The sequence below is a fragment of the Panthera tigris genome, chromosome B1 (genome assembly GCF_018350195.1).
Source record: "Panthera tigris isolate Pti1 chromosome B1, P.tigris_Pti1_mat1.1, whole genome shotgun sequence".
Taxonomy (NCBI): Eukaryota; Metazoa; Chordata; class Mammalia; order Carnivora; family Felidae; genus Panthera; species Panthera tigris.
This window is the reverse complement of record NC_056663.1, coordinates 104,849,417-104,870,747: the sequence shown is the minus strand read 5'-3', so window position 1 is coordinate 104,870,747 and position 21,331 is coordinate 104,849,417. Positions and strand designations below refer to the sequence as shown.

Below are 21,331 nucleotides of genomic sequence, written 5' to 3'. Positions count from 1 at the left end.
GGTAAGTAGACAAATTGGATTACTATGGAAATAATTAAAGAAGAGGACATAAAGAACAGCTTTAAAACTAACAGCAGAAGTGAAATTATAAAGGAGAGAAATGTATAAACTATTTCTGAAATAGAATCAATAGGTCTTCTTATTGGATGGATGATGAGGAAGCCAGAGGAGATAACAAGTCAAAAATAACATCAAGGTTTGAGCCTCCCAATTTTCTATCTGTGTATACTTATTTAAAGTATGTAGGTATGAACTGCTGCTTTTCCTTAGAAGCTCTGTATACCCCCTCCTACCCATTCTACAGATGCACACCTTTTTTTTTTCTTATTTAGATACATCATTACACTTTTGAAAGTGGTTTTGATTACATCAGGAACTTAGAATCCTTTTCGTTGTAAATTCCTTTCCAGATTAATTTTTTCCATTCTATAGGAAGATTTCATGCTCCCTGATAAGCTGGAGAGTATAGAAAACTATTCTTCAATTCCTTTCCTTTATTTCTCTAGAGACAAAAAAAATTCTACACTGCATCTCCAGCACATGTACGGTAATTTAAACTGGTTTTGTAAAAAGAAAGATAAATTTAGTACATGTCCTACATGAAAATAGTCCCGCACTGCCCAAATTTATTTGGGCACAAAATGAACTAAAAGCCTTTATGAAATCTCCAAGAAACTCTTTGTGGTGAGCTGGAGTCAGATGCAGGGATGGAGCTGGGGAAAGGTTTATTTCCAGATCCATGCATGCTGCTACTAAATTTTGACTGCTCCTTCCTTTTTGAGTGCCTTGCATTTAGTTAAAATGGAAGAAGCATTTGTTTTCTGAGAGGTTATCACAAACATGGCAGAGATGGAAGTGATGGCAAAAGAAGACATGACAGTAAGGTCCACACACATGCTAACCCTTCATCCGCTTTGGCCTTTTCACGTCTCCCCCTCCATGTCCACAATCATTCAGCTATTTCCATGAGTTCTTTCTTTGCACCATATCCTGCTCCATTTCAGTGCTTTCGACCCCCACTCCACTTCCACATCTTTCACCCTACACCTAGATCCGTGCAGCAGCATCCAAACTCACCTCCTTAATGCCCCGTTCTGTTCAATTCATGCTCAAATCAGGGAACGTTGTGAAACTTGAAATTCTATTATGCTATTTCCCTACATGAAACAGAACTTTGCATTTCAATTAGAAAGCTTCTGGACTCTCTAGACAAAATGCAGGAAGAGAAATTTGAGTTCCATGTATTTACCAGACATTATGCTTAGTGCTTTTCACATGTCCTCAATATCCTCACAACCACTTGTGAGGCTGATCATCCCCATATTGAAAATGAAGAAAGTGAGGCTCAGAGTGCTTATATAATTTTCCTTAAATCATATAGCCAGTGAAAGCTGAGAAGGGGTTTGACCCCAGGTCTTCCAAGCTCCAAAGCCCATGTAACCAGCATGGCTGGTATAACTGAAAATTGCCATGTAGTTGATACTGTTATTGACTGCTGTTACCAAAATATTACAATCAGAATGTTATTACTTCCCTAAAGAGCTATTTTAAACAAATTCAGAATGTTAAAATCTGATTTTTTACAATGTTTTTCATTTAAATAGATGTTTATATAATTTATGTAATTTCTTGTGTTTGGGCAACCAGCACCACGAGTGTGAACTGTCCTGGTGGCTATTATAAATATCAGAGGGTATGCAGTAGTTATAACAAAGAGCAATATCAACTTTTTTATTCTTTCTGGAATAATAAACTTCAATTCAAACTGGTACTAGGCATAATTAAAGATTCCTACTCTAATCAACCCTGTGTATGTTCAGAAAGATTAAATGTGTTTGCAAGTACCTTGGGAATTTGAGCCTGTCCCTGAATTGTTTATAGCTTTATTACCTCTCAAGGACCCAAAGGTCCACATAAAACTCATCACTTCAAACTCTGAGAAAGCTGGATTAAACTAAACCCTCTGATTCCTCTATTGTGTCTGTAGATCATTTTATTTTTGGTTATTTTGCTACAGCATTAAAAAAAATCTTCATAAATTCATTTTTTTATATTTCTACAAACCCCTCTGTGTGTTTACTTAAAGAAATTGCAGCAGTTCAAAAAACTCCGCCTGGCCTGTGTAAGGTACAAGTGTTTACATCATTCCTTTGAGTATTCTCACAAAAGTACACCCCTTAGTGGCATGTTGACTTATGAAACACTCAACAGTGATATGAGGACACTTCACAAATTCTGAAGGGAACTCAAAGAGAGGAAAGCAGCATGCTCTGTTAAATAGAAACTTACCTGAAATAGATTACACCATTATTAGGGAAGACTAGAAAAAATTATGTCCCCCCAAATCATTCCTTCTTAGAGGCTACCAGTGAAAATGAAGTTTAAATTTCAGTATTGGTGCTGAATTATTACCTTAAGTTTTGTCACTGGAATTTCTTAATGCATTTGGCATACTAAATTTCATTTCAGTTTTTCAACTAAGTTGTTAACTTGGACTAATGCCTGAAGAGGAGTATGTGATGTCAAGGAGGGTTTTTGCTCATAATGTTATTATAACCTTATCAAATTTATGGTTTGCCAAGAGTATTTTTTACCTCCCATTTTATCCATAATATCAATTACTTTTCCAGAAAAAAATATATAGTTTTTTGTAAAACATTTTTTAGATAAGATTGATAGTGATAGTGTATCTTCTTTAGGAATGTCTCTTCTTAAATAAGAATTCTGAAGAGGTTTTTTAAAGAGTAGAAGTGATGTGGAAGGATTCTTAGTTTACCTCTCTTTCCTTGTCTTTTTGTTGCTTAAAACAGAAAGAAAATATGTGGCTCGGTCAGTTGAGCATCTCACTCTTGATTTTGGCTCAGGTCATACATCAGACTCTGCTGAGTGTGAAGCCTGCTTAAGATTCTGTCTCTCTCCCTCTCTCCCTCTGCCCCTCCCCCTGCCTCTCTCTCTCTCTCTCTCTCTCTCTCTCTCTCCCTCTCTCCATCCCAAGGGAAATAAAAGAGAATATTAACAAAATGAAAGGAAATTAAATAGTAATTGACCAATAATATTGTTTATGTTGTATCTGTCATTGTATACAACTCTTCGTAATTAATTTTATTACCCCTACTCAGCAAGCAAGGGAAGTGAGGCTTGGTGAGACCTGCCCAAGTTCCTAAAACTAATGAAGGGCAGCACTAAAGTTGAGCCACGGACTCCTATATCTGTACTTCCTCCAGGATACCATACTTTCCCTATCCCTGAGATTGTCTGGTAGACACCAACCATTTCACTGTCATGGATTTCAGTATCTTTAAATATGAGAAGAATAAGATTATTTTCTCACGATGTAGTTGATGAAACACTATATATTCCTTTCCAGAGCTGAGTAACTTCACAATAATAAGGTCATACTTCCAATTTATTGAGTTACTATAATGTCACTCCATTTCACAAGGTTTCATTATTAACACCTTTAACACTTTAATCCAAAGACTTGTGTTTCTGTAGGCATGCGTCTTTCAGATCCAAACTATGAGACAAAGAATATCACCATCCTGGGGTTTCTGGACCCAGGGAAGCTCATGTAGGCTTTGGTGTCCAGAGTTTTTATTCGGGTTTCATTTCATAGGCATGATTGATTAAATCACTGGCCATGTGATTGAACTCAATCTCCAGTTCTTCTCCCCTATCTGGAGGTCAGGCCAATATTATCCGGATCAAAGCCCCTCCCCTCTAATTACACGGGTGGCCTTTCTGGTGTGGCCAAACTCCATTCTGAATCATCTTGTCAGCCTAAGCTCAGATAGGGTCTCAGGGGCCCACCATCAATAACAAAGACATTCCTATCACTCAGGAAAATTTTAAGGATTTCAGGCTTATCTCCCAGGAACCAGGGATGATGAAGACCAGCCAAATTCTTTATTATACAACAGCTGACAACAGAGGATAAATTTAAACCCTTAAACCAAATGTATTAAAAACAACATGATGACCACAGCAGAGTTTTCACATACCAACCAGCAAGCAGAAATTTATATGATGAATTTAATAATACCATATAAAAAAAAACTTAGAAATAAATTTATTGGCCAAATCTATAAAAATTAACCAAATTTATGTAAATATGCCAATCACTTTTTAGGAGGTTATTCCTAAATTTATAGGTGGAAAATTACACATGTTAGTTTAAGATTAGATCATGGATTAAAAACAGTACATTTATACTTAGCATCTGAATATAAGATCACTTCTAAAACCAAATAGATTATGTCAAAGAAACAGAATTTTAAATCTGAGCTTTAGTGACTACTTGCACAACTGAAAAAAATTAAAATATCAGATTCCTATACTAAGGTAATTATTTCTTTCAGAACCTTTTATTTCAAACCATACCAGAGATACTATCATTTATCACAGGAACATATTTTAATATTGACAATGTTATCATTCAATTTCAAACCTTAATTCCCTAACCTAAAGATAAATCCTGACTTGCTTGGTTTCCTTCTAGGTGAAGAAGGAATTCACTTCTTTGAAATGGTAATTTACATCAATTGTAACTGCTACAGAACTCCTCCTTCTCCAGATGGGAGAGAGGCCCCCTGGGCTCCCATAACCTAAACTTTGTGTGTGGCCTGTTAGTTTCACTTTAGGAAAACAAATTGTCTTTAGAACCTTTAAAATGCTCCTTAATTCAAGGGAATCATTTTCTTCATATATATTTTTTTTTTCTTCATAGATTTAAGATATATATATATACACACACATATATATGTGTATATATACATATATATATATATACGTATATAGGTATATATATGTATATATACATACATATATATACACACACACACACTATATAGTGTGTGTGTGTGTACACATACACGTGTGCATGCACTCATATGTCTTTTATGTTAAAAGGTTCTAATTTCATTTTCCAAACATGCACCTATCACATGGAAAAATATATTCTTTTCTATGTGAAAAGCAATAGCTTTTAAAGAAGGCACTTTAAAAATCAAGGCAAAACAATATTTTTTCTGGAAACAACTGCAAAATATACTACCAAATGTAAACATATAGAAACTGTATCATAAATCCATGTAAATTGTAAATGTAAATTCTCAGTACTATGAGATAGTTAACCAAAGAATGAACTTCTATGTAACTGAGGAAATGGGACATTCTAACCAAAATGAACTGTAGAAAAGCACTTAGAAGTTTTTCCAAATTATGTTGTAATGAACTTTTAGATTTTTTCCACTATAGAATACAGAATGTCTGTTTGGTTGCCTATCATTGTGGGTTTTCTAATTACATTAGTTTTCAAACTTGCTAATCTGAGACATGTGGAAACAGGCAACAAGTCTAGTCCTAAATGGAAATTTAAAAGGTTCTAGATTGAAAGGGAAAAATATTAAAAGTAAGTAAAGTACCATTCCATTATGCTATGTGAAATAAGTCAGACTGAGAAAAACAAATACCATGTAAGTAAAATCTTAAAAAAAAAAAAAGAATAAACAAACAAAAAACCAAATCAGAACTATAAATACAGAGAACAAACTAATGGTTGCCAGAAAGGAGGGAGGTAGGGGGTTGGGCAAAATGGGTGAAGGGGAGAAGGAGATACAGGCCTCTAATTATGGAATGAGTAAGTCTCGGGCATAAAAGGTATAGCATAAGGAATACAGTCAATGATATTGTAATAGTGATATAATGGGACAGATGGTGGCTGTTCTTGTGGTGAACACAGCATAATGTATAAACTTGTCAAATCAGTAAGCTGAACACCTGAAACTAATGTAACATTGTGTGTCAGCTATACTCAAATTTTTAAAAGGTAAAGTACCATTCCTGTACTAACAAGAATTTAAGTAAACATTATCAAAGATTATAATAAACAGTGATTCTTCAGTAGTGAAGTTAATTGAGCAGCTCAAATACCTGAATACCAAATTTTTTTCTCTTCTTTTAGTTTTTTGGGGAATTTTTCTAAGGAACATAGGATCATTCTTGCTTGATAAAAATGTATTATCTTCACATTCTCTATTTGGAAGTATTTAAACGTATAATTTATGAAAATCTTAAAATTTTTATTCTATACAATATAATTTAAATATATAAGTTCATAACAACAAATAAATGTGTCTATTTTGCACTTGAATAGAAATTTTTAGCTACAGTCTCAAAAAATGTTTTCATGTATTACTCATGTAAGTGTTAAATTTCCCTGCGAGGTACCATATGTCCATTCTCCAGGCAAGCTGAGAGTTTAACTGAGATCATTGAGAAAATGAAAGTTAAAATGAAGGGAGGTGGTCAGAATCAGTTCACAAACTTGCTCAGTAATATTTATTGAGTGCTTGCTATTGGCAAGATACTGGCCATGTAGCAGTAGACAAAACAGAACCCAGAACTTATGGAGCTTATTGTTTTGTGAAGAAGAGAGACATTAAGAAATAATTATACAGAACAATATTCACTTGCAAACTGTTCAGTGTACTATGAAAAAGAAACGAAGGCTACAAAGAGAAGTCTTAATGCAGACTTAATTTAGATAAGGACTTGTCAGTGAAGGCTTCTTTACAGATATGACAGGATGAATCACCAAAAAGAGGTGGCACATTTATCCCAGTGAAGAGCTGGAGTAGGGACATTCCAGGCTAAGAAAACCGTATATAGGAGGATGCTAAGGTAGGAAAATGCTTGACGGATTTCATGAAAAGATTAATGTGATGGAAATACAGTGAAGGGAGGAGGGTGGTGCAAAATGAGACTAAGGAGAGAAGTGTCATATCGTGCAAGGCTTGAAACTATCCTAAGAGTTTTGTATTTTACCATAAGTCAAGGGTAGATTTTGAATAGGAAGGTATAGGATCATATTTGCGACTTTTAAGTCTTACTTTGGCTGCTATGTAGAAAATTGATTAGGTTCAGCGAGAAAGGAAAAGAGAAGAGTTAGGAGCCTGTGCTAGAAGCCCATGGAATAAAATGGTAGATTATTCTATGTAATGGTGATGACAGAATTAGAGAAAAGTGGATAGATTTAAGATGCAAACTGGAGGTAGTACTGATAGGATATGATAATGGACTGGATTTAAGACAGAATGAGGAAATAGGTGTCAAGAACAACATCTAATTTTTTCTAGATAGCCACTAGTTGGATGATGACCGATAGTGTCATTCAATGACATGGAGGAACCCTGGGGAGAGAGCATATCTGGAAGAGATGGGAGGTGGAGATTCATAGTTCAGCTGTGAGACTAATTAATCCCACTTGTGTTCTAAGTTTTTAACTTACATTTTATAGTAACAGAGCCATATTCCCCAGTCTTTTTGGTCCATGTCCTCCACTAGGAAAATCTTGGTGTGGATTGCCGAGTTCCTGGAACTAAGATGCTACTTTTAATCAAGGATTAATGAAGAAGGAGAATTAACTTTTTAAGCTAAAATGTCTATTATTTTAGACTTTTGGCCCCATATAATAAAATAATATGTGCTTAATTTCACATTAAAAGGTTTAGAAGAGAATATTCACTCGAGAATTAAGCATTATGGCTAAACCTTCTAAAACCTGATAGTCTGCCTTCCAAAATACACCACCTACATCTTAGCCCAAACTTTTCTGTGCAATACCATTTCAAGTGTTCTTTCTGGTATTGAATGCAAACTTGGGAGCCAATTTATGTTGCCCTAATCTAAAGATCTTTTAAAGGAGATTTTCTACTAATGAACTGTCAATGATTTATGGGCTGGAGCCACATGGCACTGGTTGAGACAATTTGGACAGATCAGGCTGGGAAGCAGACACAAGAAGAGCTATTAGGATTCAAGTCACAGAATCCTCACAAGAGCGAATCCCAAAATCTGCACTGAAAATAGAAAAGAGGGCCTAGCTCTTTTACTGATAAAAAGGTGGCCCAGTGGTTTCATAATATCCACATTATAGTTGAGTAGTAGAATCATAGCTTACCAAAAAAAAAAAAAAAAAAAAAAAAAAAAAAAAAATGGAGTCAGATGAATAATGACAACAATAAACAACATACATTGAATGTGTATCATGAACTAAATGCTTTCCCTGTATAATATTATTTAATTTACTCTCAACCCCTTTGAGATAAGTACTCTATGACTAGCATTTTAGAGAATAGAACATGAGGCTTAGAGGTTATAAATCATTTGCCAAAGGCCACATGGGTGGAGAAGGGGAGAGTGAAATGGCCAGATATGTCTGACTCCAGGAGTGGCGTTCTCTACCATTGTGACACCTGCACCAGCACACAAATAAAAGATGAGACTAAAAAGCCTCAGCATTTCTTCAGTGTTAAAAGTTGGAAATAAAAACAAAAATTGTGTATACAATTGTTCCCCCAGTATTGGGGAATATTCCAAGATAAGGGAAGTGTACTTGGTGTGCAGGACGATCCTTTTCTTACACGGTGTTCATGAAGACATAGCCAAACACTTATGGGCATTTAAAACTATCTTGAGCTTTCTATTAGCATAATTTCTTACAAATTTGGAGATATTTGAATTTAATAGTACAGTTCCTATCATTGTGAATTTTTATCCTCGCTTCTTAGAAAACTGTCAACCTGTAATTGTTAATTTTTTCTTTAAATTTCTATGATTGAAATTCATTTTCTTTCACCAAGTCCATCATCACTGCACCCCTATTTTTAAACCAATTTAGATGAGTACTTCACTGACCTTTTCTAACACAAAGTATGCCTTGGTAAATTATTTTTAGTTGAAAAAAATTTGCTTTAGTTTGAGTTTTTAAGAAAACAGTAAAAAATGCAGTGAGATGTTTCAATTTAGTTTTTAGTGAAATTCTAAATGATAAAATAATAATTGCATAGACATGGTAATTTCTACAAAAACGCAAATAAGATGAACATGAAACTTTCTCTGTCACTCCTCAGAAACACAGGCATGGGCCACTGCACTCTAATACCACCCATTCTCTTTGTCATGGCACAAATCTGGTAGCTTCCCTTTTCAGCAACTCCAACTATACCTGCCTGAACTCAGCCTTCAATGATGAACAGAATTTACAAGATAAAGGAACGGGGTATTCCAATTGAGAAGAACAGTGTGTACAGTATACAGCAAAGACTTGAAGGGAATCATCAGACATTGGGGGTGGGAAGGATGGATGCTGATAGGAGATAAGGTCATGTAGATAGAATTGGGGCCAAATGTTGAGGGCCTTTTATGTTGTGTAAAGGAGTCTGATACTTAAGGAACTACAAACCATTGACAACCTGTTTTCTTTCTATGTTCAGGGGCTTCATATATGTCATCACCTCCTGTTGTTATATAAGTTGGAAAAAAAAAAAAAGCTAGCTATACAAACTAGCCAAACACAGCTAGCCTCTTTTTCCATATCCATTTGTAGCATATTTCTACAATACATTTAGCAGCCTGATACTATGGTTCTCTGTACGTGAAATTTTTCTTTGACATGAAGAAAAGCCATGACTAATTCAAGGAAAGCCTATTTAGGTGGAACTTTTGAAGACTATAAAGCAATTGAAATTATAGCTAGAAAAATAAACTATCTTTCAAGAGAAAAATACACATCTACTGCTGAAGCCATGGGTGATCTTTTTATAAAAGATACGTTTCATCTTTTATGCCTGTGCAATTTTCCTCTATGCCAAAAGATTCCTCTATATATCAGGATTAATGGACCATCTCAAATGAAGAAGAACAATCACATTATACAAGGTTTCCCCAAACCCCCTGCAATATATCCAGATGTCACATAGCTTTAGTTTTGGAACTTTCTGACGGGGTCAGAATCAACTGAATAGAAGATAGTAGTGTGTGTGCATATATGCGTGTATGTGTGATTTCAAAACAATTTTTTTTAACTGGACTCATTTCATATACAAAATCTTGACTTCAAATCAACTAAACTTCCAGATTATTTGGTTCTTTCAGTACTTTCTACTTTTACCAGGATTTCAGGCTCAAGGAAAATTGCTCTGAAGATTTAATACATTTTCTCATTGAAAGTGCGTGTTTCTTCCAAGGCGGGGAACATAGTCTATTATTGACCCACATGCTGAGGGACCACCAGAAGTGTGGAAAACTTGGTAGAACCTGGGCGACAGACAAAATAAAATCCTATTAGTAGATCTAGCAAACTCAGAATGTGTTCTATTCCTCTAATAAAGGTTGGTCTTATTTTGTGGGGAGTGCTGAGTGTTGTTTGTAAGCAAGTGCTTGTCCTATCACTTATTGAAATTGTGAGAAGGGAGAACAGGTGGTAATGACAAGATGCACTAATGCAGACTCTTTCAAGTTGCTCACTAAAATCTTTAGTCCTGTTCCACCCCCTCTTCAGCACAAATGTGTTAACGTCAAGACTGGTGGAATGGTTACCTAGGCTTCATGATGTCTAGAGGCCTTAATATTTGTTACTTTAGTTTTACAATACAATTAAATAATGATGGATTTAAACAAATGCATTTATACCACATTTGAAAATCCTGGGGTAAAAACGGGATCAAGATAAATCTTCCCACGTTCTAATTCACATATGCTTGGTCTTAGGAGCATGGCATTCCTACGGACATGGGCTATGCGGTGGCTCCTCACCACTCGGGAGTCTACCCTGTACACGTTCAGCTTTATGAAGCCTGGAAGAAGGTTTGGAATATTAGAATCACCAGCACTGAGGAATATCCACATCTGAAACCAGCTCGATATCGGAGGGGCTTCATCCACAAAAACATCATGGTGAGCTTTCTCCGGTATGCATAGGGTACAACTAATTCTTCCAGATTTCCATTCTTCATTTGAAGAAAGAACAAAAGAGGCAAGCGAAATGTTGAAAGCTTAACTATAGCAAAAGCTGCATGTTGCAGGAAGTACATTCATCATATCTATGCAAAGGATGTTTTAATTAAAGTTACCTCTTCTCGATTCTTTAGTATAAAATGTTTTGTTTTGTTTTTACTGACACTACTACTATTAACCAGGAACTGATATTAAAATACTAAGGAAACACTACATCTGGCTTGCAGGTAATTTATAGAAGCCATCATTTCCTCAAAAAGTTATTTAGTATGTAAAACTAAAACCAACTCTCTGCGTATTAACCATGCTGCTCTTGTACAAGTCAGACTGTTCTCTTTACCATGTCAAACCAAACAAATAAACAAAAAATTCAACTACTTACAGCAAGAAGCTATATGTGAAGTCCTGCATAATCACTAACAGATCATAATATAGAGTACAAAAGTAACAGATGATGTTAATTAAGTCATTTACATCCATTGTCAGATTCTCCCCCAAGCTTCTCTGTTTTGTTTGTTTGTTTGTTTTGTTTTGTTTTTACCCTGGTGATAAATGCACACTGTCAAGATATGTTACTGCCTGATGCTTTGTGAGGCCTCCCAAAGTAATTAAATCCTACTTTTTCCCAAATTAGAAAATCCAAAGAGTGCTGGTGAAGTTAGGGATGGGCTTCCTGGGACACGTACTGGGAAGGAATACCACACAGAAGAACACTATGTGGTGAGGCACTAGAACTCTCTGTCAAACTGTGTTTGACCAGATGTCTGCTCTCTAGAATTAGGTGTAACTGACTTCTTTTCAGACAGTTTTCTAATGTCTGCAAAAATTACAGAATGGATAATGACATTTAACCTAGAGCAACTCCCGTCTTGACTTTTTCCTCAACAAAAACTGTCATAAATGCTAGATGGGGACAAAATGGCTCTATTTTATCCCAGTCTGCCCTTCTTCTTTACTGAAAACAAACTCACTATGCATCAATCTGCTAGCCTTTTGATCAGACAGAGTTTAGGAGACTTGGGTAATATTATCATTTAAAAGTATGGAAGAGTATTTCAAATCATATTCGGGCTTAGTAGAATAGTAAACTTAAGTCTCTAAGGACTTTATTAAATGTTGTTCTCTTTTTTTCTGTTTCTCTCTGTACTGCCAGAAAATTTTCTTGCATATGTCCCATAAGATATGTTCATTTTTCATTTCTCCTGAAAACATATTTTACCTGTATTATAAATGTACAAATCTTGCAGGTAATAAAGGCTGTAACAGACTTCCTGTTTTGACAGAACTGTCCCTATCGCTCCAGTTTTGTACCAATCCATGGAAACCCTCTATATTTGTTTTGTAGGCTCTTGGATGAGAATTTCCAAGTGGGAAATGTTCAGCAGGCAGGTGATTATGCAGTAAAAGAGAGAGGACAGGGCTTGGAGGCATCCAAATAGAGATACAAGTGAAGACCACCAGAGCCAATACCCCCCTCCTAGGGAGAGACTGCAAAGAAAAAAAATCACACCCATATTTTGTTTTATGACATGAGGGAAACTTTTTTTTTTAATATTCACAAATCAAATTCCAAAGGCCTTAAATGAAAGTCATTATCTTCCCATCAAACCAGCTTTTATTGATCCTGCTATTCCCAATTCAGTTCTACATTCCAAACATCACACTGGCCACTGCCTGCCCGCGCCCCCTCCCCCCCCCCCCCCCCCCCCCCCCCCCCCCCCCCCCCCCCCCCCCCCCCCCCCGCCAACTTCCAGTCTTGACATTCCATCAATAATTCCTTTACAATAAGTTTTTTTTCCCCCTGAGTTTCCTACAGCCTAATTCACTGCCTTGATTTCATGTGTAAACTACGTTGCTTGTTCCTACTTTGTCTGTTTACAACTTCTATCCACCTCCTGCACTGCAACCTAGCCCACAGATAGTGCCAATCTTTTCATTCCTTTTATTTTTATTTTTGAGCACAACCGGTTTTATGAAATAACTTTGAGTCATTTCCTCCCCTGTTCTAGCTTTCCCAGTCTGCCAACACACGTGGGTGGTATACAGTCTATGAAACTTAATACAAATTGACCCTTTGTATGGGCTATTTTATAAACATAAAACTCAGTAACCAACCCTAACCCCTTAATCTTAAAAGTGTCCTCTTTGATTAGATGCCTCCCCTTGTCAGTGAATCAGTGTCTACCTGGCTTCCCTCTGCCCAATAGAATTAAATGCTTTCCCTATTCCAAATAATGTTTACAAACTGTTTCCCATTTGGGAATTTCTTCCTACAGGTGAATTTTATTTCCTTCACTTCTCCTTAAATCATCTGGTTTAATTTCTCAGTTTTGTAGCATTCTATTAAGTTGGTGCAGGTTCTAGTATTTTTTATTATTATTTAAACTCAAGTTAGTTAACATACAGCATGATATTGGTTTCAGGAGTAGAACCCATTGATTCATCACTTACATATAATACCCAGTGCTCATCCCAACTAGTGCCCTCCTTAATGCCCATCACCCATTTAGCTCATTACCCCATGCACATCCACTCCAGCAACCTTCAGTTGGTTCTCTGTCTTTAAGGGTCTCTATAGTTCGCCTCCCTCTCTCTTTTTATCTTATTTTTCCTTCCCTTCCCTGTGTTCATCTGTTGTATTTCTTAAATTCCACATATGATTGAAATTATATTTGTCTTTTCTGACTGACTTATTTTGCTTAACATAATATCCTCTAGTTCTATCCACGTTGCTGCAAATGGCAAGATTTCATTCTTTTTCATCACCAAGTAGTATTCCATTGTATATATGTACCACATCTTCCCTACCCATTCATCAATCGATGGACATTTGGACTCCTTCCATAATTTGGCATTGTTGATAGCACTGCAGTAAACATTGGGGTACATGTGCCCCTTCAAATTAGCATTTTTATGTCCTTTGGATTAATACCTAGTACTGCAATTGCTGTGTTGTAGCATAATTCTATTTTTATTTTTTGAGAAATCTCCATACTGTTTTCCAGAGTAGCTGCACCAGTTTGCATTCCCACCAGCAGTGCAAAAGGGTTCCTCTTTCTCCACATCCTCACCAACCGCTGTTGTTTCCTGAGTTATTAATTTTAGAAATTCTGATAGGTGTGAGGTGATATTTCATTGTAGCTATGATGTATAGTTCCCTGATGATGAGTGATGTTGAGCAGCTTTTCATGTGTAAAGTTAGTAGCAGACCTGTCCACTGAAATTTGGCAGGCCAGAAGGGAGTGGCAGGAAATATTCAATATGCTGAATAGAAAAAATATGCAGCCAAGAATCCTTTATCCAGCAAAGCTGTTATTCAGAATAGAAGGAGACATAAAGAGTGTCCTAAACAAAAACTAAAGGCATTCATGACCACTAAACCAACCCTCCAATAAATTTTAAGGGGGACTCTCTGAGTGGAGAAAAAAAAAAAGACCAAAGCAACAAAGACTACAAAGGACCAGAGAACATCACCAGAAATGCCAGTTCTATAGGTCAGGTAACACAATGACACTAAATTCATCTTTCATAATCACTCTGAATGTAAATGGGCTAAATGTTCCACTTAAAAGACACAGGGTAGCAGAATAGGTAAAAATCAATATCCATCTATATGCTGCCTACAAGAGACTCATTTTAGACCTAAAAACACTTGCAGATTGAAAATAAGGGGATGGAGAACCATCTATAATGCTAATGAAGGTCAAAAGAAAGCCAAAGTAGCCATACCTATATCAGACAAACTAGATTTTTTAAATGTTTATTTATTTTTCAGACAGAGACAGAGTGTGAGCAGGGGAGGGGCATAGAGAGAGGAAGACACAGAATCTGAAGCGGGCTCCAGACACAGAGCCCAACACGGGGCTTGAACTCACAAACCACGAGATCATGACCTCAGATGAAGTCTGATGCTTAACCAACTGAGCCATCCAGGTGCCCCCAGACAAACTAGATTTAAAAACAAAGACTGAACAAGAGATGAAGAAGGGCATTATATCATAATTAAGGGGTCTATCCATCAAGAAGATATAACAGTTGTAAATATTTATGCCCCCAACTTGCTAGAACCCAAAGATATAAATCAACTAATAAAAAAAACATAAAGAAACTCATTGATAATAATACAATAATAGTAAGGGGACTTCAGCACCCAATTTACAACAATGGACAGATCATCTAAGCAGAAAGTCAACAAGAAAACAATGGCTTTGAATGACACACTGGACCAGATGGACTTAACAGACATATTCAGAACATTTCATCCTAAAGCAGCAGAATACCCATTCTTCTCGAGTACACATGGTACATTCTCCAGAATAGATCACATATTGGGTCACAAATCAGTCCTCAACAAGTACAAAAAGATCGAGATCATACCATGCATATTTTCAGATCACAACACTTTGAAACTTGAAATCAACCACAAGAAAAATTGAGAAAGCCCCCAAATACATGGAGGTTAAAGAACACCCTACTAAAGAATGCATGGGTTAACAAGGAAATTAAAGAACATGGAAGCAAATGAAAACACAACAGTTCAAACCCTTTGGGATGCAACAAAGACAGTCCTAAGAGGAAAGTACATTGTGATTCAGGCCTATCTCAAGAAGCAAGAAAGCTCCCAAATGCACAACCTAACCTTACACTTTTCATACTTTTTAAAATGCTGCCTTCATTTTGGCCTTCCTAACCTTTATACTTCCAGTTTTCTCCATACCCCTTAACTTGCTCTTCAAGTACCTGAAAACAATTTAGACTAAATCTATCTTTCCATCTTCTATTTTCCTGTAGCTAATACAGACTCACTCCAGCCAAAAAGTTCTAAAGCAGTATTGCTGTGTCTACATCTTTGTCATTTTTTTCTACCTTGAAAGACTTTCTGAACACACTGTACCTATTCAAGATATTCAAACTGAATCCTAAAAATGATTCAAAATCATGCACTTTTAAAATATAAAACTAACCTAGCGTTTAATCATGTGGTCATTTTGTTATTTAGCTTTGGGGTATTTCTCATTATCCTGATATACCTTAAATCTTCGAGGGTAGAAAGTATAAATCTTTGTGTTCTCCCACATGGACTTACACAGAGTTTAGAACATGTATTTGTTTAAAAAAATGTATAAATGCTGTATAAAGTTTGGATTTCCAGGAAAAAGATATTTTCATGAATTGTTAGGGAATATATTTAATTCAGTTAGAGTATCTTTGCACTTAGTCCTTTTTTGCCATTGATTTTGTGCATAACATTATAAGAATGTGTAGTATTTTTAAATGTAAACATCACCAGAATGAATACTCCACAATAAATTGAAGTTCCTTTAACTATTTCATCAATATAGAATGGCTTCTGAGGATATTTCACCAATTTTCAAAATATAAATAGGAGATAAAGTTTTGACTTATACAGCAATAATATGATATACAGATTGAGCTAAGAATTATGTTTTCTAAGAAAACTTTCAAGGATAAGATTGAAATTTATTATAATACACAAACTAAAGAAAAAGAAGTATATTTGTAGAGGCTTGCAAAGCATGAAAAGTCCTATAAAGGTAATATTTTGAAAGCACTTACTGAGCCAAATGTGCTTCAAGAAAAAAGGCAGGAAAAAATGAAGATCAGTTTGCTGAGGACAATAAACAGAAGACTCATCTGTGTAAGATTCTGTAAGCTTGTAGTTCTCCAAAGTGTATTCATTAATTTTCTACTACTTCAAGTACACAGTGACAAACACAGGTCATTATGAAGTCATTATATAAGATTTAGCTAAAGATTGTACCATCCTGCACAGCTTTAATTCACACTTTCTTTTATAATTGCACTGTTATTTTACTAGGAAAGCTGTAAGAATTTGAAAAAAAATATCCTTATCACAGATGTGTACAATTGAAGCAAATAATGGTTTTCATGTACAAAGGATGAAAATAAGACTTTTTCCTAAGTGAGCTTGTATCATTTTGTTTGTGACAGTTTATAAAAATTAATAATCAAAAGCATAATCTCTTTTTTACTTTTGAAACTGGCAGGCTTCAGACTTAGAATTCAGGGCAATTTCTAAAGCCTGCAGCAGTCTTTTCAGAGTAAAGAAGATACTATGATTTGTGTCTCAAATATTTATTCTAATTTAAAATATAATTTCTTAAGAATCACATTAAGTTAATAATTGACCTTTTTTCTAGTGCATGTGTAGAATTTGGAAGAAAGTATTATCCTTAAAATTTTTGCCTACTACACTACAGGATAACACAGACAATTCCTATATTTTTAAAGTATCATTTTTACTTCATTTTTATTTTTTAAGATGCTGGAACATACTAGGCTTCATAGCAGCAGTACTGACTTGGAGATTTAAAATAGATAAGTGGCTAAAATAATTCAAAGTCTATCTTAGTTTTAAAATATTTCTTCAACTTTCTTCTGTATTCCTTCTGTACTGATGTCATCCTTGCTTTCCCAGAGTGTGAAGGATTTTCTGGGCCTGAGTTAAGAGTTGTATAACGAGGGGTGCCTGGGTGGCTCAGTTGGTTAAGCGTCCGACTTCGGCTCAGGTCATGATCCCATGGTTCGTGGGTTCCAGCCCTGCATTAGGCTCTGTGCTGACAGCTCAGAGCCAGGAGCCTGCTTTGGATTCTGTGTCCCCCTCTCTCTCTGCCCCTCCCCCACTCATGCTCTGTCTCTCTCCGTCTCAGAAATAAACATTAAAAAAAATAATAAAATAAAATTAAAAAGAGTTGTATAATGACACCAGTTTATGCATCAGCTTCCATGAAAAAGAACCCACGGTTCAACAAATTAATTGGTTGAAAGCAATTTTTCCTTACTTGTTTATTCTTCCTTCAGGTTCTTCCAAGACAAACCTGTGGGCTTTTCACTCACACAATTTTCTACAAAGAATATCCAGGAGGTCCTAAAGAGCTGGACAAGAGTATTCAAGGAGGTGAACTTTTCTTCACTGTGGTTCTCAACCCAGTAAGTACTTTGATTTATTTTCAAAAAAAAAAAAAAAAGAAAAGAAAAGAAAAGAAAAGAAAAGAAAAAGATGAAAAATGACAGGTGACTGAAAATTACCTTGACAAAAAGGCCAGGGTTTGGGTAGTTTCAGCCAAATCAATATGAAGTTCTAGCTCCAACACAGAAAAAGACTAAATGCAACTACATATAGAGATGGGGACAAACTCATTCTACAAGAAGCAGTGACAAGTGGAACTTATGGAAAGCCAGGAAAGTGCTCCAGAACCTCCTTTGCATTCAAAAGTGTTCAGAATTTAGAGATTCTTGCATTTATGGAGAACAAGACCTTTTTTTTTAATTTTTACTTAAACTCCAGTTAGTTAACATACAGTGTAATATTGGTTTCAGGTGTACAATATACTGATTCAACACTTCCAAACAATAGCCAGTGCTCATCCCAAGTGTCCTCCTTAACCCCCAACACCTATTTGATCCATCCCCCCACCCACCTTCCCTCTGGTAACCATTAATTTGTTCTCTGTAGTTAAAAGTCTGTTTCTTGGAATAAAAGACACCTAAAGTTAGTCCTAAAAAAAAAAAAAAAAAGAGTCTGTTTCTTGGTTTGCCTCTCTATTTTTTACCTTTGCTTGTTTGTTTTGTTTCTTAAATTCCACATATAAGTTAAATCATATTATATTTGTCTTTCTCTGACTGACTTATTTCATTTAGTGTAATACACTCTAGCTCCATTCACGTCATTGCAAATGATAAGATTTCATTCTTTTTGATGGCTGAGTAATATTCCATTGTGTGTATATCCCACCTCTTCTTCATCCATTCATCAGTTGATGGATATTTGGGCTCCTTCTATAATTTGAGTATTGTAGACAATACTGTTATAAACATTGGGGTGCATGTATCCCTCTGAATTAGTATTTTTGTATCCTTTGGGTAAATACCCAGTACTGCAATTGTTGGGTCATAGGGCAGTTCTATTTTTAACTTTTTGAAGAAACTCCATACTGTGGAGTGGCTGCACTAGTTTGCATTCCCACCAACAGTGCAAGAGTGTTCTCCTTTCTCCACAGCCTCACCAACCTTTGTTTTTTCTTGTGTTGTTGATTTTAGCCATTCTGACTGGTGTGAGATGATATCTCATTGTAGTTTTGATTTGTATTTCCCTGGTGATTAGTGATGATAAGAATCTTTTCATGTGTCTGTTAGCCATCTGTATGTCTTCTTTATATCTATATATATGGATACCTATATATATATATATATATATATATATATATATATATATATATATCTTCTTTATCTCTCTATATATAGATATATATAGAAAGAGAGTGATATATATATATATATATACATTTTTTTAATATATTTTATATATATTCAAAACCCAAAAAAAGGAATAATCCAATTAAAAAGGAAAGAAGACATGAATGGATACTTTTCCAAAGAACAAGATTTTTCACCTATAAAACTCTTTCATTCCCACTATGGACCAGTTTTCTCATTTAAATGACCATTAACTCTATTATTCATTTTTTTCCCCCTCCTATTTAAAGTAAAGGTATAAGCGGGGCACCTGGCTGGCTCAGTTGGTAGAGTGTGCAACTCTTGATCTTGGGGTTGTAAGTTCAAACCTCATATTGTGTGAGAGATTACATAAAAATAATTTTTAAAGGGGCACCTGGGTGGTTCAGTCGGTTAAGCATCTGACTTCGGCTCAGGTCATGATCTCACAGTTTGTGGGTTTGAGCTCCACGTTGGGCTCAGTGCTGACAGCTCGGAGCCTGGAGCCTGCTTCGGATTCTGTGTCTCCCTCTCTTTTTCTGCCCCTCCCCTGCTTGCGCTCTGTCTCTCTCTCTTCCAAAAATAAACAAACACTAAAAAAATAGTAATTTAAAAACATAGTTTTAAAAATGAAGTAAAGGTATAAGCAAAATGGAAGAAGAATTAGATAAGAAAATATGGTCATTTTGGATACATTTATGTGAGATCTTGTCTTGCTAGGTCTCATGCTGGGCAGAGCAGCCTGTTTAATTGGCTTCTGCCTTTCCTCCTTCACTTCTTGTGTCCCAGCTCCACAATGAATCATTTGCACATATATCTGCTTGAGGCAAGTATTATAAAGTTGTGTAGAGAAAGATGAACCAATTGAAGTAAGGTGTAAGGTGTATAAGGAAAAGAAGGAATTTTATTTCCCTTCTGAAAATCACTAACATAAAAAATTAAATTGGGTTTATTAATCAGATAGATGTATGGGTTTGCCCCTGGCATTAGCAATACTCAAGATGAAAAAGTATAATCTTCCAAATGTGAAAAAATGTCTATCAGCATAAAAATTGAAGAATGTAGAAATAAAGAGAATAAAACTTGAAAGGCCCACTCTGGACCCTAATTTTACAGGTCTTACAAATAAAATTGCAGGTATTTTTCATCTTCTTGTATGTAATGACTCTATTCATTTCTCAGCTTCGATAGGAATAAGGATAAGGAATAAGGAATAATGAGATTAGGAATAAGGATAACTCATCTTTGTGCAAAATCAGCATGTGTATCTAAAAATCAATAAATATAGTTTGGGGTAGTATGGCATCTTGCCTTTTTGAAGTTTATTCATCTTCATACCCCCAAAATATATGTAATTCTGATTTATACATCAGGAAAAAAATCTGAGTTTTCTAACATATCTATTCTCTAATACATTTATAAGAAATTTTTTTTTCACTATTTCAAAACCAAATTATTCTTTTTAATTAGATAAAAACCTTATAGTAAAGCTTGTGTGCATCTTGGATACTAATTTGAGCTAAATTAGCTGAGCAAATGCTTTACATGTTTAGCAAATCTTGCTACTTTTCAGGCCTTTATCGATAATATTTGGCAATATTGTTTGTCTTGATGAGAAGATCTATGGGGAATAAAGGGGAGAAAAAAACTTTCCCACAAAACTTGTGCTTCCTGATTCAGAAAACTTACAGTAGACAATTACTTTCAGATAAATGCTGGAATTCAAAATAAGTGACAGATCCTTGTCAGATACCATAAGATAGGGAAGGAATCCAAATTAATTTCATCTGGCATGCCAACTCCAATTTTTGGAAGCAGCTATAGTTCCCTGGAGATTTCTGGTTGAGAAGCCCACTTCTAGACTCAGCCCAAGTCTCGCCCAAGAGAAAACTGCTATCATTAGTTAGTGATGTTTGCCTTTCAGAACAGAGTGAGGAGGAGTGACCTGTTTCCCATGAATTCTCCATCCCAAAATTACATGTTTGGGTAAAGCTTGTGTTAAAATTAAGAGAGGTCCAGGTGCAGTGAGGCATGCTACTAATTTGGCAGATGGCGCTCTTTTTTAGGTCAGAATGAGAATGAGAAAACCTTGATGGAATCAAAGTAGATATTAGCTGCAGGAAAGATATGAAATTTAATTATAGTGGATTTGAATGATACCCATTATAAGCTTAAGTAATACCCCAGTCTTTGATTTCTGAGAATGTTGAATGAGTTTGCTGTTTCCGATAAAAAAGGCAGTTGTGTACTGGAAACATACCTATGTCTCTTAAACATA

The 21,331-nt window shown here is 35.5% G+C and overlaps 1 protein-coding gene across 1 annotated transcript in view; it reads left to right on the top strand.

The window, feature by feature from the left end:
* LOC102964925 (bifunctional heparan sulfate N-deacetylase/N-sulfotransferase 3) overlaps nucleotides 1-21,331 on the top strand; it is a 185,597-nt gene that overhangs the window by 83,905 nt on the left and 80,361 nt on the right. Inside the window, 2 exon segments of the mRNA XM_007087621.3 lie at nucleotides 10,552-10,737; nucleotides 17,641-17,769. Of these exon segments, the coding sequence (XP_007087683.3) occupies nucleotides 10,552-10,737; nucleotides 17,641-17,769 (315 nt within the window).